Source organism: Cottoperca gobio, chromosome 20 (assembly GCF_900634415.1).
Source record: "Cottoperca gobio chromosome 20, fCotGob3.1, whole genome shotgun sequence".
In the NCBI taxonomy this organism is placed as follows: domain Eukaryota; kingdom Metazoa; phylum Chordata; class Actinopteri; order Perciformes; family Bovichtidae; genus Cottoperca; species Cottoperca gobio.
Window position 1 is genome coordinate 6,732,751 of NC_041374.1, and position 26,854 is coordinate 6,759,604.

Below are 26,854 nucleotides of genomic sequence, written 5' to 3' on the forward strand. Positions count from 1 at the left end.
CAGTCAGTGTGCACTTGCATATTGTGCCATCATCTGTATTGCAAGGGGTGTATAGGGGGGCTCGGCTATGTCACACAAACAAACAAATTTTTTTTAGCTAGAAGGACATTAGGATATTAAGTAGATGTGATTACAGAGCAGGTGACGACTGATTCTAGGTTTTCCTTGCTGACACTCTCTTTCTCATGTAGTGTCCCCTCTTCTCATATAGCTAGCCCCTCTGTGACCCCCCTGTCACTTGTCTTATTCTTTTTGGTTTTTTCCATAGCCGTCTCTGTCATCACCGTGTCATTGTTGTCATGGCAGCTCATGTCACCTTCAGCTTAAAAAAAAGCATCATCAGGAAATGGAGGGTTTTGCATAGTCTCTCCGCGAGGTATCAAACCTCACTCTTTCTTGCTCATCACATCTGACCAAAACCTGTTTCGGTAAAGTTCTCACAAGGCTGCTCGTGTTTTCAAACCAGTGGTTCCCAACCTGAGAGTCGCAAGATCATTCAAATGGCTCCGTGAGATGATAACCGAGGTAGGAAACAAGGAAAGGAACTTTCATCAACTCAAAGTTCTGATTGATTTTTAGACTCGTCTCGAATAGAAAAATAAAATAAAAATAGTCTCACAGCTCACGATCGTGCCGTTGTCCAATGAAAACCACGCATCTCCAAATTCGATTGATTCAGATGTTTACATTTAAACTGAAGAGCTAAATGCACACAGCTGAAGAGTTTCCATTTGGGAGATGGAGATGCTTTTCAAAGACAGCGAATGACGACAGACATCTCTTTGGGGCACCGCTGGTTTTCCTACTAAAGTTTTGTTTTGATATCAGCACGAGCTTTGGAAATGTTCAACACATACCCAGCCTTTTCTATTTGTACTTTCAGATGTTTTTTTTACTTAAAGTAACGTCAGAATAGGGTTCACGTCTGCATACCTGGATATCCCTCACCATCCTCGTGTTGCATGGAACATCATCTGCCTCACTGTTCACCTGCTGTTGAAATGTACTTGTTGTGTGTTGTTGCTACAGTTGCACTCAGTATCACTAAGAGACGTCAGGAAAGAGTATGACTAGTCTTTCCTCGGCTTAGACTTGATGTTCAGGTGTGTTGGGGAAGAACGTCACATGCCAGGCATCGATGTGGACCTGAGTGTAACATAGAGCTCATCTGTCCCCGTGTGAAGCATGGCCTGTCGTCTGCTCACGTCTGTATGTGCCCACTTGTGTCTCGTCTGCTCAGTGTTCTCACGCCACATGATCCTTCTCATCAACATTGTTCTCTTCTCCTTTCGTTTTTTTTCCTCCCCGATTCATTTTCCCATGTGTCCATCATCTAACGTGTCCCTCTCTTCCTCTCTTTTACCCACAGATTCACCGACTAGTGACTCGGCTAAATCAAAGGTGAGTGTGTGTGTGTGTGTGCGCCCAGCGTTGACCCTCTCAGGCCACTGGTAGTGTAGGATGACAGGAGGTAGGTTTACGAGCAGGAAAGATGGCGTCCAACGCCAGTCATGATCAGCATCAGATACATGTATTGCAGCCTACATTTAAAGGGTCGTTTCACCCACACATACACATAAATCTCCCTCTCCTCTTGGCACCATGCAGCATAGATATCCCACTTTTCTGCGTCCACCCTAATAGAATCAAACAAATGTTTTACTTTGGTGCGTACAGGTATTGGAATAAAGTACATTTAAGGAAGTAAGAAGCAACAGTTCACATGTATTATGGCTGCAACCTCCAGTCTTCTGACTAACACACTGACCAAACTGACATTTTGTGTTTTTACAATCATGACTGGTGCAGATTGGTTAGCACGGTCAGCTATAATTCACCACACAATTTGGCATACCTCAAATTTGATATCATAACACTTAAGTGTGGCGTGCAATGAACTTGCAAGATTGGCCTGTGAACTGTTTTTTATTTAGAACTACTTTCTACTGAAGAAATAGTCCCAATTAAAACTTTAAAAACAAATCTCAATGATGTGAGCGCCACAAATTATTCTTCATTCAAATCCAAAGTATCAGGATGGAAGCAGAAATGGATATCAGAAGGATGTGTCAAAACGTAGGCAAACAAAAGCCAAAGTATCTGCATGAACCGACCCGTTTCACGTTTCACTCAGTCAGTCTGACGCTGCATCCACTGAGCCTCTTTTCTGCTTCATGACACAGTGAACTTGATATTTGTGGCTGAGACGCTCAGGATTATGCTCATAATGAGATAGAAAATACATCATTTAGAGTGTGCCATTATTAAAAGCAGGTGCCTTCCATCACTGCACTGCTGTTATGTCGCTGCTTCCCTTCAGCTTCTAAGCCAGTCATGCCAGAGCTCAGGCTCGTGCCGGGATGCTTCAGTTCATGCTGTGCTACCGCTTCTCCATTAAGGCTGGAATGGCAACAATAATGTGCTCCCTGTTAATGACGCCTGTTAATGTTCCTCTCTCTGTCCACTTCTCTGGTTTGTAATGCTTCACGGGAGCAGGTGGAGTACAGGTTTAAGTTTCCAGGCAGGGGTGAAGGCTTTTTGTTCTCTTTGACTTGCTCCCTCTTTGTGTTTCTCAGCATCAGAAATACTCATTTTGGTCTCCTCCTCCCCGTCTTTGTCCTTTTCTGCAGGGTTCCTGGGGCTCAGGGAAGGAACAGTGCAGCCGAGAGCACCTGGTCTCCTCCATCTTTGCTGCAGCCAACCGCAAAAGAAAGAAATCAAAGGAGAAGCCGCAGCCTAGCAGCTCAGATGATGATCTGGACGCTGTGTTCACCAAGAAGGAAATCCCTGGCCAGAAGCCGAACCACCACGGCCTCCAGGCCGGAGTACAGAGCGAGACTCGTCCGAGCCCCAGCGCAAAACCCAACGCAAAGCAACCAGTACGAGCAGAGGAGAGGAAAGAGAACGGGAGAACTTTGGAGGTCACACCTAAAGCCAAGAGAGAGCACAGAAACTCTTTATTCCTGAAGGACAAGACTCCACCCAGACACCCCTCCCCTTCCCCCTCCCCATCTCCAAATATCTCCGGCTACCAAACCGCTCCTCAGGTGAAGTCCTCCCTGTCGGACCCGCCATCCCAGCTGGATGAGAACACCTCAGACCTCGGTACCATGAGCTCTGGAGTGTCCGTGTCACGCTCAAGACCGAAGAAGTGGACCGGAGCGTCCCCTGATCTTCCTGCGGGAGCGTGTCCGTGTGTCGGACCGACTGCAGGTCCGGGGGCGTCCGCCGGTGCAGAGGTGAGCTCCATCACCTCAGACTACTCCACCACTTCTTCCATCACATTCTTGACCGGAGCCGAGTCCAGCGCACTCAGTCCGGAGCTGCAGGGCGGGGAGGAAGCAGATGACGAACGCAGCGAGCTCATCAGTGAGGGACGACCCATGGAGACGGATAGTGAAAGTGACTTCCCAGTGTTCGCCCCGGGCGGCGGCAGCAGCCAGTCCACACCCTGCCCAGAGCAGAGTCTGGAAAAGAGTGAACCAAGAGGAAGCGGAGCAGCTGAGGGCAGCACCACGCCAAAACTGGAAGCGCGCCGTCTTTTCCCGTCACACAGGATGATTGAATGCGACACCCTCTCCAGAAGGTGGTCGCTAAGACAGAAAACAGACAGTGAGTCATCAGTGGAGGGTGTCACTGGGAGAGGGGAGCGTAGTGAGGGTAGAGTGGAGTCTTCCACGCGGCTCTCTCGAGTCCTGGAGGTGATGAAGAAAGGGCGGTCAACAAGCAGCCTCAGCTCGTCCTCACGTAGCGAGTCGGAGCGTTCCGAACCAGCCTGGCACCTTAAGATCACCGAGCGGCTCAAGTTGAGGTTACGCACATCTGCTGACGATATGTTCACCCAGAAGAACCGAGCCGCAGACGCCCGCGGGAAGAAGAAGAACATCCGCCGCAGGCACACCATGGGCGGGCAGAGAGACTTCGCAGAGCTGGCGGTCATCAACGACTGGAGGGAGCAGGGCGGGGTGGACCAGACGGCCGATCTGTCGGCTCTTGACCGCCTCAAGCCCCGATGTTCCTCTCAGGACTTCTCCATCCGGGATTGGATCACTCGAGAGCGGTGTCGAGGCTCTGATTCGAGTGCTGAGGTTGCACCCAAAGCCCTCCCTGAGGACGATCATCGAGAAGCCCAGGACGTAGCGTCGCAAAGACCTCCTCCTTCTGCGTCTCCGAGCGCACAGCCGCCAGCAGGGGAGCACGTTAACGGTAGCGGGCTGCAAGGCAAAAACAAAGCCGGCCTCGGGGCGGACGCTCACCCACACAAACTGTCCGGAGCGCAAGTAGTCCGCTCGCGGTTCTACCAGTATCTGTGAAACGGGCAAGAGTGGTCTCGTCTAAGTGTGTTTGCGAGGATTCAACAGAAAACGGAATGAGTGTGTAAATGTACGAATGTGGGTATTTTTAGCTCGAGGTTACTGCACAATATTTTTTCTACAAAGTATATACTTTATGTATCTACTGTACATACTGTGTATAGGCTTACGTGATTGTTACTGGAATAATGCTGAAGAGATGTTTACGTGTGTAACTCCACTGACTTGTTGGCCATACTGGAACAGGACGTGGACAAAGCGCGGACTTCCTCCTGCGAGATCGACCCCCTACCAATGCAAGAATGTGACTTTGCTGATGACATGTGGCGTTTATAGGACAGGAATGGACACACGCAAAGTAACAGGGTCAACTTGACTATTACTGAAATGCAGGAGGAAGCTTTTTTTTTAAGGAATCATGGTTCAGTTCTTCCTATTATAAGCGGTATGAAGAATGTATTACTCTCTTTGGACTAACACTAGTTGCTTGTGACATTATTGTCATTTTCAATATGTATGTGTTTTTTTTGCCTGTACTTGAAGAAGTATGTGGAAGTACCTGAGGGGCTGCTTTCTGAGCTGGGTGCTGTGGGAAGTTTGTTTTTTCACAGTGCAGTCACAACAGCCGGATATTAGCTCGATGAACTGGAGGATTATTATAGTTTTATCAAATAAAGACTGAAAAAGAAAGCATTAATGAAATGCTGATACTATAGTATGTAATGCTTGGTACAGTAGTTTTTTTTATTTCCACACTGTGTCCAGTTGTAGTCCAAAAAAAGCTTTTACACATTGTTTTTTTATCTCAAAAAGAAAAAGTGCCTCTTTCTTTCCTTTTTTTAAAAAACGGTTTTTACCAACAGTTTGAAAAGACAAAACATTTTTTTGGAGAAAAAATAATAACCGCAGGCATTCCAGAGATTTTTTGTTGTTGTGGTGTCTTTCCTGTTTTTAGTTAAACTCACAGCAACATCAGAGCATTAAAATGTATGTCAGTGTCTGTGTTTCATTATAGTTTTACTTCATCCCCTTCCCCCCCCCCTCGCCCTTCCCCTCTGTTTTATTTCAAGTGCATGGGCGCTTAAACCCCTGGGAGAAACAAACAACAAAGTTATCTTTAAAACTGCATGAAGCAATGTTTTCTGAACAGTGAACATCTCGCCTGTGTACAGCAAACAACACGGGTGTGCTGTGCCCTTTCTCAACAAACACTGGAAATAAATAATCTTTATTAGATTCTTATGATTGTTTGGTGTCATTGTTTTTACACTTAAGGAATATTTGTATTATTATATTTAAAAGGAAAAATGATTAGGAGAATACAACTCATTCACATTGTGGGTCACATTGTAAACATGAATGAAACAAAGAACGTGAAGTTATATTGGGCTACAATTTCATCGTCTTTTTATTTTCAAGAGATGAATAAGGCATGACGTCCTGATGTAAATAATATTTCAATGTAGAATAGTTTTTATTATAGTGTAGTATGAGCTTTAAGCTCGAGATATTGAGTAACTTTTCACAAGGTCTTGGTACAATAAGTATTCCAGACAGTGTTACCGCAAATTACATAAAGCGTCACACATTTCGAAATGTAAAATGTAAAGTTATACACTAGTCGTGGAACAACATCAGCAATAGCTGCATTCACACACACACATTCTCACAACCTCACAAACTATCTGTTGAGTGTCGAACTCGAGAAATGGTTCATGAGTTATGAAAGAGGACGTGGCTTAAGGGCAGGCGACAGGGCTAAACCCACAACAATGGAAAAGGAACTCTGCTTTGTACATGGCACGTGAATCTGTTTACAAGTTATAGGCCACTCCCACTGCTACACCCCTTTTTGCCAATTAGTATGAACACAAACACACACCTCTTTTGCATTGTTTGCTTTGTTCACTAAGTGCTAGTCCGGGTGCAAACACACCCCGGACTCAGTGGACAGGTATGTTTTCCAGAGTGGCACCTTTCTGAACATGATGAAACTCTGCCCTCATGTGGCCGCAGAGACAACTGCAGCTTCACACAGACAGGTACACAGACACACCAGCAGGTTCACACAGACAGGTAAACAGACACATGCAGCTTCATACAGACAGGTACACAGACACACCAGCATCTTCACACAGACAGGTAAACAGACACACCAGCAGCTTCAGACAGACAGGTACACAGACACACCAGCATCTTCACACAGACAGGTAAACAGACACACATGCAGCTTCACACAGACAGGTAAACAGACACATGCAGCTTCACACAGACAGGTAAACAGACACACATGCAGCTTCACACAGACAGGTAAACAGACACATGCAGCTTCACACAGACAGGTACACAGACACACATGCAGCTTCACACAGACAGGTAAACAGACACACCAGCAGGTTCACACAGACAGGTAAACAGACACACCAGCAGCTTCAGACAGACAGGTAAACAGACACACCAGCAGCTTCACACAGACAGGTAAACAGACACACCAGCAGCTTCACACAGACAGGTAAAGAGACACACATGCAGCTTCACACAGACAGGTAAACAGACACATGCAGCTTCACACAGACAGGTAAACAGACACACATGCAGCTTCAGACAGACAGGTAAACAGACACACATGCAGCTTCACACAGACAGGTAAACAGACACACCAACAGCTTCACACAGACAGGTAAACAGACACACCAACAGCTTCACACAGACAGGTAAACAGACACACCAGCAGGTTCACACAGACAGGTAAACAGACACACCAGCAGCTTCAGACAGACAGGTAAACAGACACACCAGCAGCTTCACACAGACAGGTAAACAGACACACCAGCAGCTTCACACAGACAGGTAAAGAGACACACATGCAGCTTCACACAGACAGGTAAACAGACACATGCAGCTTCACACAGACAGGTAAACAGACACACATGCAGCTTCAGACAGACAGGTAAACAGACACACATGCAGCTTCACACAGACAGGTAAACAGACACACCAACAGCTTCACACAGACAGGTAAACAGACACACCAACAGCTTCACACAGACAGGTAAACAGACACACCAGCAGGTTCACACAGACAGGTAAACAGACACACCAGCAGGTTCACACAGACAGGTACACAGACACACATGCAGCTTCACACAGACAGGTAAACAGACACACCAGCAGCTTCACACAGACAGGTAAACAGACACACCAGCAGCTTCACACAGACAGGTAAAAAGACACACATGCAGCTTCACACAGACAGGTAAACAGACACATGCAGCTTCACACAGACAGGTAAACAGACACACATGCAGCTTCAGACAGACAGGTAAACAGACACACATGCAGCTTCACACAGACAGGTAAACAGACACACAAACAGCTTCACACAGACAGGTAAACAGACACACCAACAGCTTCACACAGACAGGTAAACAGACACACCAGCAGGTTCACACAGACAGGTAAACAGACACACCAACAGATTCACACAGACAGGTAAACAGACACACCAACAGCTTCACACAGACAGGTAAACAGACACACCAGCAGCTTCAGACAGACAGGTAAACAGACACACCAGCAGCTTCAGACAGACAGGTAAACAGACACACCAGCAGCTTCAGACAGACAGGTAAACAGACACACCAACAGCTTCACACAGACAGGTAAACAGACACACCAGCAGCTTCACACAGACAGGTAAACAGACACACCAACAGCTTCACACAGACAGGTAAACAGACACACCAGCAGCTTCACACAGACAGGTAAACAGACACACCAACAGCTTCACACAGACAGGTAAACAGACACACCAACAGCTTCACACAGACAGGTAAACAGACACACCAGCAGCTTCAGACAGACAGGTAAACAGACACACCAGCAGCTTCACACAGACAGGTAAACAGACACACCAGCAGCTTCAGACAGACAGGTAAACAGACACACCAGCAGCTTCACACAGACAGGTAAACAGACACATGCAGCTTCAGGCAGACAGGTAAACAGACACACCAGCAGCTTCACACAGACAGGTAAACAGACACATGCAGCTTCAGGCAGACAGGTAAACAGACACACCAGCAGCTTCTTCACAGCTGCTAATTTCTTAACCTTTTATTGTGTCATTTTTCATGTGACTGTTGTTTTAACGGATCTAGTGTTCTAACTTTGGCGCTCCCTGCTGGTAGTTTAAAGAATGACACTGTGGTAGACAGCAATGAAAAGCACTTTTAATAATACTAGAAAATAATAATACATTTAAAAGTACAGGGATAATGGCCAAACTAAAATAAGATTAAAAAAATTACAAACTAACAAACACAAACAAAAATTAAAACTTTATTTCTGCCATCAGATTACCTAATGCAAATGTATTTGTATATGTAATATACATAAAGATTATTTTATTTTGAATAAATACATTTGTCTTCAGAATAATAATCTAAAAGTTGCTATAAACCCATACAATTCTACACGGTAACTTTGAGAACAAATTTAAATAAATGCAATGTAAAATATTGTTAAGAAGAAACTCCATGCTTGGAATATTTAACCCTCTGTATTTTCCCAATGAGGAATGTGCGCATGCTGACAATTAGCTAACAAGCTGCCTCGTGCTGTGGGAATTATGTAATGTGAACACTCTCAGTCTGTTTGTCCACAGAGCTCCAGACAGTTTACATCAGCAGCTGCAGCCTCCACCTGACGCCTTCATACACCTGAGGTAAGAACGCTTTTTTTTGTCGAGGCTGAACTCTAATAAAATATGGACTTAACAGGATAAATGTTTATTTTACAACATTGTTAAGTTTTTAAGTAACACTGATTATTTTCTGCGTTATACAACACCTTGTTTTCCACTTGGTTTTATCCTCTGTGGTCCTAAATTAGTATTTTACTCATAACTACAGCTTTACTATTAACTATTAATAATATAACTATTAATTAAACGTGTTTACTATTGAATGTAATGTGTGTTGTTATTTTTACACAGTATAGTATCACCTACTGAAACGATGTAGCTTGTAATGTATGCCCTAGCTTTTCACTGAAACCTGAAGAACAGGTGAGGCAAGATGTGATGTTGTGTGTCCAAAAGTCAAAAGAAAATATGTCTCATCAGCCGCAGCTAAAGATATCATATGTCAAAGATGTCATATTTTTGATTGTGTTATTTCACAAAACCATGAACTCCAACCTGCATGGGGAACAATAGAAGAAGAAATATAGCATGCCAACACCCACCCCAGACTGCAGTTAGATAACTGTAAAATTATTTGGGCTTGTAAGGTTTAACAATTTCACATAAATCACGCCCTGACAACACGAACACATTCACATGCAGCTATACTTTTAAATATTAGCTAAAGCCTGACAAAATTAGGATTTTATTTTCTGACCGCTTGGTTGTGGTCTACAGATATAATTTGATATTAATCCAAAACAAAAATACCAATAATGTAAATTAGACCATATACAATACAATATAATATAATATATATATATAAAAACACAATATATATATATTATTATTATTATTATTTATTTTTAAAGGACCAGCTGCAATAGTGATGAACACATTAATGCATCGATAATTATGATCCATATTATGCTGAAATAGGCCATTCTGCATAATGAATACTTTACTTTTGGTACTTTGAGTACATTTTGCTGCAGATACTTTTGTACTTTTAGGAACAATGTCTGCTGTCTACAGTCCTCCTCCTGCTGCTCCCTCTGGTGTCTGCACAGACCTATCACTGGGGTCCCTGTCCTAACCCCAAGGTGCAGCCCAACTTCAAGCTTGAACAGGTAAAGGATTCATTTGTACACTTACATTCATACACACTGAACTACACAGAGCTAATGAACCCTCTCTGCTGACAGTATCTGGGCAGGTGGTATGAGATCGAGAAGCTCCCTGCTTCCTTCGAGAAAGGAAAATGCATCGAAGCCAACTACGCCGTGAGGAGCGATGGAACCATTCGGGTGCTGAACTCTCAGTTCTAGTGAGTATTCAAACGTATTAATTATTGGTTTTAGCTTCACCGATCATTCGCTTTGATGTGTTGGAGATTCTGGAAAACAAAGCCACTCGTCTACTGCTTCTTTCTTACTGCGAGTTAAATCAGAGGATTGTTACCACTCTCATATTGGAAGGGTTAATGTGAATCTAGATCCAAAATCCACCTCCCAGCTAAAACTCTTATCAGCCTCTCAAAGTTTCTTATAAGCTTCAAATATAGATACATTATTTTATGAGTAACCGAGGACTGTTTGAAACTGAAGATTTGTTTGATGGTATTAGTTTCATTTAAGATTTAGGATGGATTATAGGCTCCTGTACATGTAGAATTTAGGTTCTTCTAGACAAAATGTTGCAAAATGCATGTTATCAGAATTCAAAAGGTGTCAGTCTGTGAGGTTTTTGGGTGAAACTGACAGAAACTATGAGCTAAAATCCAAAGTTTGACTCAAATCAAACCATGTCACTCATTGTTCTGACTTCACGGGGTCACGGGTCAGCTCCTAGAATGTGAATAGTTACACATAACTCTTTACAGCCTCTTTTCCCATCTTGGAGAATGGCACACACCCAAACTTTGAGGCCCACATGTCGATTGGATCATCACAATAACACGTAACAATGAGCAACAGTTCTTTTATAAAACCCAATTACCAGTCACGTAGATGTCGCACCTCAGGGCGGAGTATATGCTTATTGTCCAACAGAGGAAAGACCCTCTCTGTATGCTGGGAGAAGATAGACAATCAATCCCTTCTTTCCGGTTGGTGTGATTATTAGTGTGTCATTTTCTCTAATCCTGTTTGTCCCTCACTTGAACATTTATGTATCCCTCCTATTTGTTTCAAAAAGACACTTGTTTATCGTCTCTCTCTCTCTCTCTCTCTCTCTCTCTCTCTCTCTCTCTCTCTCTCTCTCTCTCTCTCTCTCTCTCTCTCTCTCTCACTCTCTCTCTCACTCTCTCTCAGTAGAGACAAAGTGAGTGTAATAGAAGGGACAGCGGTGATTCAAGACCCGAGAGAACCTGCCAAACTTGGAGTCGGCTTCTCGTACTGTAAGTGCTTTTTTTTAATAATACTTTTTTACGCAGACTTTCTGCTCATCAATGAGCATATTTGAGCTTATCCTGCTTGAAGAGCCAACACATAGCTTGTGTGACGGTGTAGCAGCTCACTCATGATGCCCAGTACGGCCTCACAGAGCCACGAGCACGGCTATAGACTCCTATATGCTCTTCTGTATCATGAGTATGCCGACGATACTGACATTTATATAAACTGTGACATGTGAAAGGAAATGTTTTGAATCTCTTGGGGCCTTAATCCCAACATACAGTACAACACTGTATCTTGGCCTGGGAACACATGTCTAAATCAAATCTTGCAAGTTCCCCTCGAAAAAGAAAAATATTCTCCACTAAAAACTTGGAAACAGATTTAAGCTGTAACTGTTTAATCCATAGCCATTTTGAATCTTTTGTCAACAATCAACAGGATTAAGATCAAGTGTGTCCGTGCAGGATGATGTTTCACATCTTGATTATGAGCTTTTATTATTTCTTGTTTTCTAAACTCTGCTTTAACAATATGATGTATAGTAAATGTGACTTTTGCTCCCAGTTGCTCCCTACGGCTCCTACTGGATTCTGACCACTGACTACACCAGCTTGTCCGTTGTTTACTCTTGCACCGACATCTTCCGCATATTCCGCTTCGAATTTGCCTGGGTCCTCGGCCGGTCGCGCTTCATGCCAGCGGAGACCTTAAGCTACGCCAAAGGGCTGCTGATCAAAGAAGGAATTGACATCTCCGGGATGAAGGCCACAGGTCAGATGGGCTGCAAGGATAACTAGGGATTCATGGAGACTTCTGCTCATTTCACTGTCATCGGCTTTTTTGTTGCTGCTTTTAATTATTTTTAAGAAAAGTAAATTAATTTTTGTGAAGAAAAAATAAAACAATATCGATCTTAATACAATTTACACTTTAAATCAAAATTACGTGGTGGAATAAAACTCATTTTCTAATCCAAGCTATTGTATCTTATACTGCAATTATCGCAGCAAACAAATCTCAGTGTGTTTTGCTCTGAATAAAATAATGTATCCAGAATGATCCAGGTCTCATGTTGTAACTGTTCCTCCTCACCTGACAACACACAGTTCAATATGTTGTGTTTACAGATGTGAAAACATTAAAGATACTTTTTAAATATATATTTTTATTTTAAGTGCTTTCAAATATGGAGGACATGGAATTTGTAAAACCTGCAAATAAACACCAAGTGTCAGTGAAGTTGTTTATTCTGCAGCTTCACACAGACAGGTAAACAGACACACATGCAGCTTCAGACAGACAGGTAAACAGACACACATGCAGCTTCACACAGACAGGTAAACAGACACACATGCAGCTTCAGACAGACAGGTAAACAGACACACATGCAGCTTCAGACAGACAGGTAAACAGACACACATGCAGCTTCAGACAGATAGGTAAACAGACACATGCAGCTTCAGACAGACAGGTAAACAGACACACATACAGCTTCACACAGATAGGTAAACAGACACACCAGCAGCTTCAGACAGACCGGTAAACAGACACACCAGCAGCTTCAGACAGACAGGTAAACAGACACACATGTAGCTTCACACAGACAGGTAAACAGACACACCAGCAGCTTCAGACAGACAGGTAAACAGACACACCAGCAGCTTCACACAGACAGGTAAACAGACACACCAGCAGCTTCAGACAGACAGGTAAACAGACACACCAGCAGCTTCACACAGACAGGTAAACAGACACACCAGCAGCTTCAGACAGACAGGTAAACAGACACACCAGCAGCTTCACACAGACAGGTAAACAGACACATGCAGCTTCTTCTAAGCTGCAGCTGCTAATTTGTTAACCTTTTATTGTGTCATTTTTCATGTGACTGTTGTTTTAACGGATCTAGTGTTCTAACTTTGGCGCTCCCTGCTGGTAGTTTAAAGAATGACACTGTGGTAGACAGCAATGAAAAGCACTTTTAATAATACTAGAAAATAATAATACATTTAAAAGTACAGGGATAATGGCCAAACTAAAATAAGATTTAAAAATTACAAACTAACAAACACAAACAAAAATTAAAACTTTATTTCTGCCATCAGATTACCTAATGCAAATGTATTTGTATATGTAATATACATAAAGATTATTTTATTTTGAATAAATACATTTGTCTTCAGAATAATAATCTAAAAGTTGCTATAAACCCATACAATTCTACACGGTAACTTTGAGAACAAATTTAAATAAATGCAATGTAAAATATTGTTAAGAAGAAACTCCATGCTTGGAATATTTAACCCTCTGTAATTTTCCCAATGAGGAATGTGCGCATGCTGACAATTAGCTAACAAGCTGCCTCGTGCTGTGGGAATTATGTAATGTGAACACTCTCAGTCTGTTTGTCCACAGAGCTCCAGACAGTTTACATCAGCAGCTGCAGCCTCCACCTGACGCCTTCATACACCTGAGGTAAGAACGCTTTTTTTTGTCGAGGCTGAACTCTAATAAAATATGGACTTAACAGGATAAATGTTTATTTTACAACATTGTTAAGTTTTTAAGTAACACTGATTATTTTCTGCGTTATACAACACCTTGTTTTCCACTTGGTTTTATCCTCTGTGGTCCTAAATTAGTATTTTACTCATAACTACAGCTTTACTAGTAACTATTAATAATATAACTATTAATTAAACGTGTTTACTATTGAATGTAATGCGTGTTGTTATTTTTACACAGTATAGTATCACCTACTGAAACGATGTAGCTTGTAATGTATGCCCTAGCTTTTCACTGAAACCTGAAGAACAGGTGAGGCAAGATGTGATGTTGTGTGTCAAAAGTCAAAAGAAAATATGTCTCATCAGCCGCAGCTAAAGATATCATATGTCAAAGATGTCATATTTTTTATTGTGTTATTTCACAAAACCATGAACTCCAACCTGCATGGGGAACAATAGAAGAAGAAATGTAGCACGCCAACACCCACCCCAGACTGCAGTTAGATAACTGTAAAATGATTTGGGCTTGTAAGGTTGAATAATTTCACATAAATCACGCCCTGACAACACGAACACATTCACATGCAGCTATACTTTTAAATATTAGCTAAAACCTGACAAAATTAGGATTTTATTTTCTGACCGCTTGGTTGTGATCTATAGATATAATTTGATATTAATCCAAAACAAAAATACCAATAATGTAAATTAGACCATATAAGATACAATATATAATATATATATATATATCCATCCATCCATCCATCCATCGTCTACCGCTTATCCGGGATCGGGTCGCGGGGGCAGCAGCTCCAGTAAGGAACCCCAATCTTCCCTTCTACAGGCCACATCCTCCAGCTCCGACTGGGGGATCCTGAGGCGTTCCCAGGCCAGTGAGGAGATATAATCTCTCCACCGAGTCCTGGGACTTCCCCGGGGTTTCCTCCCAGCTGGACGTGCCTGGAACACCTCCCTAGGGAGGCGCCCAGGTGGCATCCTTACTAGATGCCCGAACCACCTCAACTGGCTCCTTTCAACGTAAAGGAGCAGCGGCTCTACTCCGAGTCTCTCACGGATGGCTGAGCTTCTCACCCTATCTCTAAGGGAGACGCCAGCCACCCGTCTGAGAAAACCCATTTCGGCCGCTTGTACCTGTGATCTCGTTCTTTCGGTCATGACCCAGCCTTCATGGCCATAGGTGAGGGTAGGAACGAAGATCGACCGGTAGATTGAGAGCTTTGCCTTCTGGCTCAGCTCTCTTTTCGTCACAGCGGTGCGGTAAAGTGACTGTAATACCGCCCCCGCTGCTCCGATTCTCCGGCCAATCTCTCGCTCCATTGTCCCCTCACTCGCGAACAAGACCCCGAGGTACTTGAACTCCTCCACTTGGAGTAATGGCTCATTCCCTACCCGGAGTAGGCAATCCACCGGTTTCCTGCTGAGAGCCATGGCCTCAGATTTGGAGGTGCTGATCCTCATCCCAACCGCTTCACACTCGGCTGCGAACCGATCCAGTGACTGTTGAAGGTCACAGACCGATGATGCCATAAGGACCACATCATCTGCAAAGAGCAGCGATGAGATCCTCAGGTCACCGAACTGCAACCCCTCTCCTCCATGACTACGCCTCGATATCCTATCCATGAAAATCACGAACAGGATTGGTGATAAAGCGCAGCCCTGGCGGAGGCCAACATTCACGGGAAACGAGTCCGACTTACTACCGAGTATCCGGACACAACTCTCGCTTTGGGCGTACAGGGATTGGATGGCCCTCAAAAGTGACCCCCTCACCCCATACTCCCGCAGCACCTCCCACAGTATCACCCGGGGGACCTGGTCATACGCCTTCTCCAGATCCACAAAACACATGTAGACCGGATGGGCGTACTCCCAGGCCCCTTCCAGGATCCTTGCGAGAGTGAAGAGTTGGTCCGTTGTTCCACGACCAGGACGGAATCCGCATTGTTCCTCTTCAATCAGAGGTTCGACTACCGGCCGAACCCTCCTTTCCAGTACCTTGGAGTAGACTTTACCAGGGAGGCTGAGAAGTGTGATACCCCTGTAGTTGGCACACACTCTCTGGTCCCCCTTTTTAAATAGGGGAACCACCACCCCGGTCTGCCAACCCCTAGGCACTGTCCCAGACTTCCACGCAATGTTGACGAGGCGTGTCAACCAAGACAGCCCCTCAACACCCAAAGCCTTCAGCATTTCTGGACGGATCTCATCAATCCCTGCGGCTTTGCCACTGTGGAGTTGTTTGACTACCTCAGTGACTTCCATCAGGGAAATTGACGATGATCCCCCATCAGCTTCCAGCTCTGCCTCAACCATAGAGGGCGTGTTAGTCGGATTCAGGAGTTCCTCAAAGTGCTCCTTCCACCGGCCGATAACCTTCTCAGTTGAAGTCAGCAGGGTCCCACCCTTGCTGTACACAGCTTGGATGGTTCCTCGCTTCCCCCTCCTGAGGTGCCGGATGGTTTTCCAGAAGCACCTTGGTGCCGACCGAAAGTCCTTCTCCATAGCTTCTCCGAACTTCTCCCACACCCGCTGCTTTGCCTCTGACACGGCAGAAGCTGCCGCCCTTCTAGTCCTTCGATACCCTGCAACTGTTTCCGGAGTCCTCCCGGATAACATAACCCGGAAGGACTCCTTCTTCAGTCGGACGACTTCCATGACCACCGGGGTCCACCACGGTGTTCGAGGGTTACCGCCCCTTGAGGCACCTAAGACCTTGAGATCACAGCTCATCACCGCAGCTTCAGCAATAGAGGTTTTGAACATCGCCCACTCAGGTTCAATGCCCCCAACCTCCACAGGGATGGCTGGAAAGCTCCGCCGGAGGTGTGAGTTAAAGATCTCCAGGACAGGGGCTTCCTCCAGACGTTCCTAGTTCACCCGCACTACCCGTTTGGGTTTACCAGGTCTGTCCAGAGTCTTCCCCCACCCCTTGATCCAACTCACCACCAGATGGTGATCAGTCGACAGCTCCTCTCTTCACCTGAGTGTCCAAAACATGCGGCCTCAGATTAGATGATACGATTACGAAATCGATCATTGACCTTTGGCCTAGGGTGCTCTGGTACCACGTGCACTTATGAGCATCCTTATGTTCGAACATGGTGTTTGTTATGGCCATTCCATGGCTAGCACAGAAGTCCAACAACAAACGACCGTTCGGGTTTAGATCAGGGAGGCCCTTCCTCCCAATCACGCCTCTCCAGGTGTCTCCATCGTTTCCCACGTGTGCGTTGAAGTCTCCCAGCAAGACTACGGAGTCCCCTACTGGAGCCCCCTGCAGGGCTCCATTCAGGGTCTCCAAGAAGGCCGAATACTCAGAACTGCGGTTTGGGGCATAGGCACAGCCCGACAGCGAGCGCCTGGTGGCCGGGCTCCGTGGCAAACCCGGCCACCAGGCGCTCGCTGTCGGGCTGTCGGGCTGTCGGGCTCGCTGACGGGCCCTCCCTCTGGGCCTTGCTCCAGACGGTGCCCCGGGCTTCCTCCGGGCAGGGTCTCTCCTTTCCTTTCCCTTTCTTTCATGAAGTCATTAATGTGTTCATCACTGTTGCAGGTGGTCATTTAAAAATAAATAATAATATATATATATATATATATATATATATATATATATATATATATATATATATATGTTATTATTATTATTATTTATTTTTAAAGGACCAGCTGCAACAGTGATGACAGTGACTGTTGCAGCTGGTCATTTAAAATAAATAATAATAATATATATATATATATATATATATATATATATATATATATATATATATATATATATTATTATTATTATTATTATTTATTTTTAAAGGACCAGCTGCAACAGTGATGAACAAATTAATACATCGATAATTATGATCCATATTATGCTGAAATAGGCCATTCTGCATAATGAATACTTTACTTTTGGTACTTTAAGTACATTTTGCTGCAGATACTTTTGTACTTTTAGGAACAATGTCTGCTGTCTACGTCCTCCTCCTGCTGCTCCCTCTGGTGTCTGCACAGACCTATCACTGGGGTCCCTGTCCTAACCCCAAGGTGCAGCCCAACTTCAAGCTTGAACAGGTAAAGGATTAATTTGTACACTTACATTCATACACACTGAACTACACAGAGCTAATGAACCCTCTCTGCTGACAGTATCTGGGCAGGTGGTATGAGATCGAGAAGCTCCCTGCTTCCTTCGAGAAAGGAAAATGCATCGAAGCCAACTACGCCGTGAGGAGCGATGGAACCATTCGGGTGCTGAACTCTGGGTTCGAGTGAGTATTCAAACGTATTAATTATTGGTTTTAGCTTCACCGATCATTTGCTTTGATGTGTTGGAGATTCTGGAAAACAAAGCCACTCGTCTACTGCGAGTTAAATCAGAGGATTGTTACCACTCTCATATTGGAAGGGTTAATGTGAATCTAGATCCAAAATCCACCTCCCAGCCTCTCAAAGTTTCTTATAAGCTTCAAATATAGATGCATTTTTTTTTAATGAATAACCAGGACTGTTTGAAACTGAAGATTTGTTTGATGGTATTAGTTTCATTTAAGATTTAGGATGGATTATAGGCTCCTGTACATGTAGAATTTAGGTTCTTCTAGACAAAATGTTGCAAAATGCATGTTATCAGAATTCAAAAGGTGTCAGTCTGTGAGGTTTTTTGGTGAAACTGACAGAAACTATGAGCTAAAATCCCAAGTTTGACTCAAATCAAACCATGTCACTAATTGTTCTGACTTCACGGGGTCACGGGTCAGCTCCTAGAATGTGAATAGTTACACATAACCGATAAATAGCACTCTTCAGTGAACTCTTTACAGCCTCTTTTCCCATCTTGGAGAATGGCACGCACCCAAACTTTGAGGCCCACATGTCGATTGGATCATCACAATAACACGTAACAATGAGCAACAGTTATCTTATAAAACCCAATTATCAGTCACGTAGATGTCGCACCTCAGGGCGGAGTATATGCTTATTGTCCAACAGAGGAAAGACCGTGTGTACTGTAGAACAAAGCCCTCTCTGTATGCTGGGAGAAGATAGACAATCAATCCCTTCTTTCCGGTTGGTGTGATTATTAGTGTGTCATTTTCTCTAATCCTGTTTGTCCCTCACTTGAACATTTATGTATCCCTCCTATTTGTTTCAAAAAGACACTTGTTTATCCGTCTCTCTCTCTCTCTCTCTCTCTCTCTCTCTCTCTCTCTCTCTCTCTCTCTCTCTCTCTCTCTCTCTCTCTCTCTCTCTCAGTAAAGACAAAGTGACTGCAATAGAAGGGACAGCGGTGATTCAAGACCCGAGAGAACCTGCCAAACTTGGAGTCGGCTTCTCGTACTGTAAGTGCTTTTTTTATAATACTTTTTTACGCAGACTTTCTGCTCATCAATGAGCATATTTGAGCTCATCCTGCTTGAAGAGCCAACACATAGCTTGTGTGACGGTGTAGCAGCTCACTCATGATGCCCAGTACGGCCTCACAGAGCCACGAGCACGGCTATAGACTCCTATATGCTCTTCTGTATCATGAGTATGCCGACGATACTGACATTTATATAAACTGTGACATGTGAAAGGAAATGTTTTGAATCTCTTGGGGCCTTAATCCCAACATACAGTACAACACTGTATCTTGGCCTGGGAACACATGTCTAAATCAAATCTTGCAAGTTCCCATCGAAAAAGAAAAATATTCTCCACTAAAAACTTGGAAACAGATTTAAGCTGTAACTGTTTAATCCATAGCCATTTTGAATCTTTGTACCAACAATCAACAGGATTAACATCAAGTGTGTCCGTGCAGGATGATGTTTCACATCTTGATTATGAGCTTTTATTATTTCTTGTTTTCTAAACTCTGCTTTAACAATATGATGTATAGTAAATGTGACTTTATGCTCCCAGTTGCTCCCTACGGCTCCTACTGGATTCTGACCACTGACTACACCAGCTTGTCCGTTGTTTACTCTTGCACCGACATCTTCCGCATATTCCGCTTCGAATTTGCCTGGGTCCTCGGCCGGTCGCGCTTCATGCCAGCGGAGACCTTAAGCTACGCCAAAGGGCTGCTGATCAAAGAAGGAATTGACATCTCCGGGATGAAGGCCACAGGTCAGATGGGCTGCAAGGATAACTAGGGATTCATGGAGACTTCTGCTCATTTCACTGTCATCGGCTTTTTTGTTGCTGCTTTTAATTATTTTTAAGAAAAGTAAATTCATTTTTGTGAAGAAAAAATAAAACAATATTGATCTTAATACAATTTACACTTTAAATCAAAATTACGTGGTGGAATAAAACTCATTTTCTAATCCAAGCTATTGTATCTTATACTGCAATTATCGCAGCAAACAAATCTCAGTGTGTTTTGCTCTGAATAAAATAATGTATCCAGAATGATCCAGGTCTCATATTTTTATTTTAAGTGCTTTCAAATATGGAGGACATGGAATTTGTAAAACCTGCAAATAAACACCAAGTGTCAGTGAAGTTGTTTATTGTGAATATATTGTATTGTGATATTCTAGGAGGACATATTGTTGGAATTAAACCAGCGTGTTTGTGGTGACTGCATAAGGGGTGAGATCTATGTATTAATGTTTATTAATTAGGATGCTAATTTCGATGCTCCTGAGAGTGTATTTTAGGCTCCAACAGAACGCTTAACAAGAGACCATCTTGAAGCATAAGTAAGGGAGGGGGACAATGGCCTCTTCCCCACTCAAGCACCCTTGCTCAGACTACACCCATCTTCAAACTCGCCCTTCATTTTGATCTCAACTACAAGTGATCGGGTCATGGGGCCCCCCACTTTACGCCCCTGGCCCAATTTGACGTTGAGGCTGGTTTGATCCCATCGCAAGATGGTCTCTAGTTTTCTCATAGACTTCTATACAATCTGACTTCTTTTTGCAAACATTGGAGTCGCCTCTGCTGGTCCGTTAAGGTACCAGCGCATTAACTTCGCTGTTCAGACCCGACGGTTGCACCTTGTGTAAATACAGTATAATCTGGGAAAGGCTTGGCTGTGTGTGTGTTTGCATGTGTGTGTGTGTGTGTGTGTGTGTGTGTGTGTGTGTGTGTGTGTGTGTGTGTGTGTGTGTGTGTGTGTGGTGGAGGTCCACTGGCTCTTCCTCCACTGAGCTCCACAGACCAGTCAACCAGCGGATGAACAGCAGCATCTCTCTGCACGGCTTCACAAACCATTTACAGGTAAACATCTTATTTATCATTTTACTCACAAAACTATGGCAAACTACAAGAAAGTTGCAGTTTCTTTTGGAATTAGGAGTCAGAAATCATGATATTATAATAATATTATTATCATTATATGTGCTTATAGACTAGCAAGTGGATTAAAACCAAGCATCATAAACGTTTTGTTCTTGTAGGAAGGAAAGATGAAGCTGTTGGTGTGGCTGAGTGTTCTCCTCTTCCTCTTTGCCTGTCATCTCACTGGTAAATGTATCTCTTTTATTTAATTTCTTTTTTATATATTGTAACTGAAGTTTAGTTTGTCTGTACAGTAAAAAAGAAATGCAGCGATAAGGTAATACAATTGATATAATGCATGTATAAATGCTGTGTATGAATCATGTATGATTCCAGATGTGACTGCATCTACAGGAGAGCATTTGCTTCTGGTGACTGCATGTGTACAAAGAGGACTCTGTCCGAGGAGGAATTCTATATGCTTCAGATTGTGTGTGTGTGTGTGTGTTTGTATGTGAGTGTGAACCAAATGGTCAGCAATAATATTTGCGGAGGGAGCAATGTGTCCTGCAGTTTTCTGGGAGGAAGCACAGTTTTTCAGTTCGCACTTGAATCCCTTCTTTGTGCCTGGGAAGCTTTGGAATGCTTGGGAAAGTTACTTTTTCTCTCTCTCTCTCTCTCTTCTCCTCACAGAGGCCAGAGTCATCCCAGAAGGAGGTACTGTATATACATAATATATCTCTTTATAGATAAGTTCATACTTTGCAACAAACACAAAAGGCCTCCAACATTTCAGATAGTTTCCATCTCTTGCATTTCCAAAAAAAATGAAATTAATTATAGAGATACTTCAACAGCAGAAGCCTTGCTAGACTAGAATGCATTTGAATTGTAGGTGTGGCTCACTTTCTATTTAAAAACGTGCTCTTTATCTCTGTAAGCTAACCTATAAGGTTTTGTAAATGCATTCTTGGAATTGTACTGACTGAACTAACAGAACCTGAACATTAGGCAGATTTAGCCAAACTAATAACTAGTGGAATGTGATATATAACAGCGTATGATAAGAGTGGATTTAGTTTTAAGTTGTCTCCTGTCCTTCCCTAACCTGCTGTGTGTCTTTAGTGCCATATGAAGAACCGCCAGCCGTTCCCTACTGGCCCTACTCCACCTCTGACTTCTGGAACTACATTGAATACTTCAGATCCATTGGCGCCTACAACCATATCAACGAGATGGCCCGGACCTTTTTCGCCCACCAGCACCTCGGAGACACCCTGGGATATGAGAGCAATGCGGGACATGAACACTGAATAAAAAAGAAAAGCATTTCTGAGATTATGAGGATAAGGAAATAAAAATATTGAGTAAAAATAACATGCAAGAATTTAAATGAAGTGAATACTTTGAGATTTATTCTTTTCCCAAGTATATCACTGTTTTTAGTGTAGTCAAGAATATATGTAGAGTATATAGCCCTTTTGTAGGATTGTATGTTATCTTCATGTAATGTGTCACACGCAAATACACATTTACAAATATGTAATGATGTCTATAAAATGATTTTTAGAATGGATTTTTTTTTTTGTCTTTTTACTTCATTTGTTAATCATTTAAATGTTCTCTTCTGTCTATATTAATTTTTTTTCACATAGGAAATAATGTCTTACCCTATACACAAAAAAATATTTATAATCTTTCAGTTAAAATACACAATTACAGAATATGCATATAATTATATTTCAATATATTTATGTTGGTAGTAATACTATTGAAATAAGTAACCCACGCTCTTTTCCATACAAAGCATTATATGTTCACATTGTTAGTACACTAAAGTCATATAGTAGTGTTAAAATTAATTAAATAAAAGTTGATATTGCATTATTTATTAATTGGTCACCATTGCTCCGCATTATTCCAGAAATAATGGTTTTACTCTCCGACAGAAATCCTCTGTTACAGGATAAAATATATATTGATATTAGGAGTTAAGGTAATACATTTCCATGGTTAATGTTGCTAAAAAGCTTGTATTGCATGTTATAGTCTTTGTTTAGTAAAGTAGTAAAGAGCGGACTAATTGCGACACGCTGGTAGACAGCCGGACACAGTTTAGTGTTGCACACGTTTGTTTTGTTTACGTGCTTCAAGAAGCTAGCCTAGCTAGCCACAAAGCTGCAACATCTTCTAAACCGTAAGTGCTGCTGAACTAATACTAAAACACAATGAAACCCGCAGTGGACGAGATGTTTCCCGAAGGAGCAGGACCGTACGTGGATCTTGACGAGGTGGGTTAAAATAATTGGAACTAGAAATGGCAACATAATCGTCCAAAACTATGGCTAATGCTAAACAGCTTAGTAACGCTGGAGTTGTAAAGTTGTGTTAATCTTCTAAACAATAATGCTTTCAGATACAGTCGGTTTGCCGCCTTCCGTGTAAATAATACGAATCACAATAATCATTGGAATAATAATGCATTTATATAACATTAGTGGTTTTTATAACACAATCGTGGTGCTTGTCCTACCAGTCTGGACATCACAATATACAACCACCTCCATAATGCAATACAAGGGGCAATAATGTCTCTGCAATACCATCAAGTGTTTTATTCTTTATACTTCAAATCATGCTTAATAACTTTAGTGAATATGGAGAAGTTTCTTCTTTCATAAGTTAAAGTTATAGTAGGATACACATTATGTTGGACTGCTATTGTCAGCCTGTCACAACACGTATCTCTCTATAATGCTCAGATGATGCCCTACGACCAGGACATATTATTAAGTATTATGTTATACATGATCCATTTCTATTATTACATTGTCCCCGAGTAGCTTCTCTATCCTTATTGTTTAGATAGAACATAGTGTGTGAGTGTGTGAGTGTGTGTGTGTGTGTGAGTGTGTTTTGCTACTGCTATAAAACCGGTTGTACTGCTGTGTGTTAACAGGCAGGGGGCAGCAGCGGCCTGCTGATGGACCTGGCAGCCAATGAAAAAGCAGTGCACTCTGATTTCTTTAATGGTAAGCCACAGTTTTCTCTCCTTTTGTCTCCCTCCCCCCTCCCCTCATAATTATCGAATGTGCACACACTGGAAATAGTATGTGTACCACTTGATTAATCTGTGGTATTAGATATAGAAAGAGAATATGTCAGCAGGACTTCATAGATCGAGGAGGAATCTTGAGTTGAGAAGAACTAAAACAGAAATCTTCTTTTAGAAGGCATAATCCCAAATTCTTTGATTTGTGTCAAAAGTGAAACTAAAGTTATCAAAGCCACATTGTGTGATGCAAAAAAAAAAAAGCATCTTTATGGATCATATCTGATGGATATCTTAACCCTCTTGTGCCTAGTTATAAGTGTTAGTAACTAAAGCGGGTAACCATTATGAGTTATTGATTTGATCTGTCCTCTTGCTTTATTACCCACATGTGTCAGTAGACACTCGCGATCTTAGACATGAATGATTGTGTTTACATGCAGTTAGGTTACCTTACCATTCCTGATTTTTGGTAGTTATGTGATATCTGTAATGAGAAACCCAGTTCTCTTTAAATGATCAAAGGAATTTACAGAAACCTGGTTAAAACATGTGAAGAAACCTGATCATTTAGCCGCTTTCTTTTAAAGTCAGACTTAAACTGTACGCTGAAAAACCATGATTGAACTATTCAAACACATGTAAGCAGTAAAGTAAAAAAAATTAAATCATTCCAACATGTTTTCATGATGATGAAAGATTTAAGGGGAGAAACATTTTTCTTGCCTTAACTACATTGTCTTCTCAAATTAACCCTCAAAAAAGTCCCGTTGTTCCTGGAAACTCCCGTTTCACACACAGAAACACGACGCTAATCTGTTTTCCGTCGGTCTGCAGTCAAAAAACAATTTTGTCTCAACAGCACATGACCTAGAAAGAAAAGAGCTGATTGTTAAAAATGAGGGAATTAAAGAAGAAAAGAGAGGAAAAAGAGTAACGAAGAGGAGGATAGTAAAGCAAGTTTTATAGCTGCTGTCAGACTGAAACTCAGCAGGACACCTCGCCAGTCAGCTGCTTTAACACACACACACATTTATAAACATTCATACACACTCCTTTACATCACTTGGATTGTTAACGCTACTAAAACTGCAGCTTTCAGTGAATTCTCACGTACACGTTAGCTCGTGGCGCTAACAGGGAATGGAGTCTCATGAGCGCCATTATTATATAATAATGTAATATATGTCCTCAAAGTACTGTGAAAACAGACACAGCTGGTACACATGATTACACTGACATGCAGTGTCCAAAATGATGCAATTTAATGGCTTGTAATTTGATTAACAAACATTTCTGCTAATCAGAAAAAGGATTTAACGAGAGGTTGAGCAAGAAATGGAAAAGCGTGACCCGTGAAAGATTCGTCAGATCGTAGACGAGTGATCATTTAAAAGCCAAAGAGACTTTGTCCTATAATTGAGCCCTTGTAATCTCAGGTATCCCTCTGCCGTCAACGATGTTAAGCCGTGTTCAAAGGTCTGAACAGTGTGAAACATGGGCGATATCTTTTTAGACCATGTTGTGAAAGTAAGGTATCTAAAAGAAGACCCCCACTCCCTGGTGCTGCAGTGGCTTGTGTTAAAAGTCGCAAGGGGGTATAAAAGGTAGCCAAGGGGCACGCTGTTTGGCTCGTTGCCTGTCCCCTTTATTAGGCAAAACAGGAATGTCCTGTTTCTGAAAACCACGGAGACATGAAAGAAAGAGTTTCTCAAGGCTCTGGCGCTGGATCACTTTCAGCCCATGGACATCCTGGCAACAGAACAATTACTATACGGCTTATATAAGTGGCTGCCAGCTACTTGTAGTTTTAAGCTCATTCTGAAAAAAGCCTTGCAGCCGACCGCTTATTAAAGCCCCTTGAGGAAAATGTGTGATTGGTGATATTGGGCTGTATATATAAAATAAAATAAACTGACTTGACTCAAAAGGTCGGAGTACAATTGACATAAAACACAAACTTTTTTTTAACCCTGTCCTTTTTCCTTTCTCTCTTTTACACCTGCAGAGTTTGAGGATCTGTACGATGACGATGACCTGCAGTGATGACGGCGTCCACCTGTGTGTTTGTGTGAACGTGTACATAAGAAAAAGAAATCATGAAAATGGGCTGATTCTGACTACAAGTTCTCTCTTATTTGTACAGCACCCTCCTCCTACATGTCACTCACCAACCATGCTGAAATAAAGACTTTGTTTTTACAAAAAAAAATCAGTTGTCGTGGTAAACCAGGTGTCTTGTGAATTCTGAGGATCGCTTACATTCCAGCTTCAGAGAAAATTATGAGTATGGTTTTGGCGTCGTCGTGTTTGAATCTGCTCCTGGCTGGATTGTAGGTTTGTTGGCTCTGCGAAACACCTGTTAGCAAACCTAATTACATACGAGATACAGTGTTAACATGACCACTTAATGTGCAGTTGGGGCACGACGGGACAAGAGAGGGGCTGCAAAAATGTGGGAATGCTAAAAAAAAAAAAAAATGAAAAGAAGAAGAAATAAAGCGGTCAATGGCATCATCAATAGGAAAAATGGAAAAGCTGTGATTGGACTTTATTTCTTATGTGCCTTTTAACTGGTGTATGAACTTTCAAATTGCATTTTAATGTATTCATTTGTGACTTTCCCTGAGGTAATGCATAAACCAGCTGCACGTGTAAGCGTGTTTAAACCA

At 42.5% G+C, this 26,854-nt stretch overlaps 5 protein-coding genes across 13 annotated transcripts in view; all 5 read left to right on the forward strand.

Moving 5' to 3' along the window:
- The window catches only part of arhgap21a (Rho GTPase activating protein 21a), a 40,886-nt gene extending 35,331 nt beyond the window's left edge, over positions 1-5,555 (forward strand). The window contains 2 exon segments of the mRNA XM_029457274.1: positions 1,370-1,401; positions 2,631-5,555. Of these exon segments, the coding sequence (XP_029313134.1) occupies positions 1,370-1,401; positions 2,631-4,313 (1,715 nt within the window). The 3' untranslated portion in view covers positions 4,314-5,555.
- Positions 5,556-6,298: 743 nt separating this feature from the next.
- LOC115025771 (apolipoprotein D-like) lies at positions 6,299-12,387 on the forward strand. The gene is made up of 5 exons (XM_029458234.1): positions 6,299-6,355; positions 10,011-10,127; positions 10,203-10,324; positions 11,310-11,395; positions 11,961-12,387. Exons 1-5 carry the CDS (start codon positions 6,299-6,301, stop codon positions 12,191-12,193), a joined length of 615 nt encoding a protein of 204 aa, XP_029314094.1. The 3' UTR covers positions 12,194-12,387.
- Positions 12,388-12,650: 263 nt separating this feature from the next.
- On the forward strand, positions 12,651-20,224 carry apodb (apolipoprotein Db). 9 transcript variants are annotated; one of them, XM_029457976.1, is made up of 6 exons: positions 12,651-12,665; positions 13,812-13,871; positions 17,874-17,989; positions 18,065-18,186; positions 19,172-19,257; positions 19,823-20,224. In XM_029457976.1, exons 3-6 carry the CDS (start codon positions 17,879-17,881, stop codon positions 20,053-20,055), a joined length of 552 nt encoding a protein of 183 aa, XP_029313836.1. In that variant the 5' UTR covers positions 12,651-12,665; positions 13,812-13,871; positions 17,874-17,878; the 3' UTR covers positions 20,056-20,224. The 9 variants fall into 9 exon arrangements, with proteins under 9 accessions (XP_029313836.1, XP_029313842.1, XP_029313835.1 ...); XM_029457982.1 differs by having other exon boundaries at positions 12,652-12,665; positions 17,841-17,989; XM_029457975.1 differs by lacking the exon at positions 12,651-12,665 and adding an exon at positions 12,679-12,699.
- Positions 20,225-21,085: 861 nt separating this feature from the next.
- Positions 21,086-22,600, forward strand: otos (otospiralin). Its single transcript, XM_029458097.1, has 4 exons — positions 21,086-21,130; positions 21,310-21,376; positions 21,824-21,847; positions 22,256-22,600. The coding sequence occupies exons 1-4, from the start codon at positions 21,086-21,088 to the stop codon at positions 22,441-22,443; spliced, it is 324 nt and encodes a 107-aa protein (XP_029313957.1). The 3' UTR covers positions 22,444-22,600.
- Positions 22,601-23,223: 623 nt separating this feature from the next.
- cops9 (COP9 signalosome subunit 9) lies at positions 23,224-26,269 on the forward strand. The gene is made up of 3 exons (XM_029457885.1): positions 23,224-23,421; positions 24,090-24,162; positions 26,191-26,269. The coding sequence occupies exons 1-3, from the start codon at positions 23,359-23,361 to the stop codon at positions 26,226-26,228; spliced, it is 174 nt and encodes a 57-aa protein (XP_029313745.1). The 5' UTR covers positions 23,224-23,358; the 3' UTR covers positions 26,229-26,269.
- The last annotated feature ends 585 nt before the right edge of the window (positions 26,270-26,854 follow it).

Bases quoted from the DNA above. Each gene is read 5' to 3' on its own strand.
- LOC115025771 (XM_029458234.1), top strand. From the start codon at position 6,299: ATGATGAAACTCTGCCCTCATGTGGCCGCAGAGACAACTGCAGCTTCA. The intron at 10,325-11,309 runs GTGAGTATTCAA...ACTCTCTCTCAG, and splicing joins GTGCTGAACTCTCAGTTCTA to TAGAGACAAAGTGAGTGTAA. The intron at 11,396-11,960 runs GTAAGTGCTTTT...TTTTGCTCCCAG, and splicing joins TGGAGTCGGCTTCTCGTACT to TTGCTCCCTACGGCTCCTAC.
- apodb (XM_029457976.1), top strand. From the start codon at position 17,879: ATGTCTGCTGTCTACGTCCTCCTCCTGCTGCTCCCTCTGGTGTCTGCA. The intron at 18,187-19,171 runs GTGAGTATTCAA...TCTCTCTCTCAG, and splicing joins GTGCTGAACTCTGGGTTCGA to TAAAGACAAAGTGACTGCAA. The intron at 19,258-19,822 runs GTAAGTGCTTTT...TTATGCTCCCAG, and splicing joins TGGAGTCGGCTTCTCGTACT to TTGCTCCCTACGGCTCCTAC.
- otos (XM_029458097.1), top strand. From the start codon at position 21,086: ATGAACAGCAGCATCTCTCTGCACGGCTTCACAAACCATTTACAG. The intron at 21,131-21,309 runs GTAAACATCTTA...TTGTTCTTGTAG, and splicing joins GCTTCACAAACCATTTACAG to GAAGGAAAGATGAAGCTGTT. The intron at 21,377-21,823 runs GTAAATGTATCT...TTCTCCTCACAG, and splicing joins CTTTGCCTGTCATCTCACTG to AGGCCAGAGTCATCCCAGAA.
- cops9 (XM_029457885.1), top strand. From the start codon at position 23,359: ATGAAACCCGCAGTGGACGAGATGTTTCCCGAAGGAGCAGGACCGTAC. The intron at 23,422-24,089 runs GTGGGTTAAAAT...GTGTGTTAACAG, and splicing joins CGTACGTGGATCTTGACGAG to GCAGGGGGCAGCAGCGGCCT. The intron at 24,163-26,190 runs GTAAGCCACAGT...TTACACCTGCAG, and splicing joins GCACTCTGATTTCTTTAATG to AGTTTGAGGATCTGTACGAT.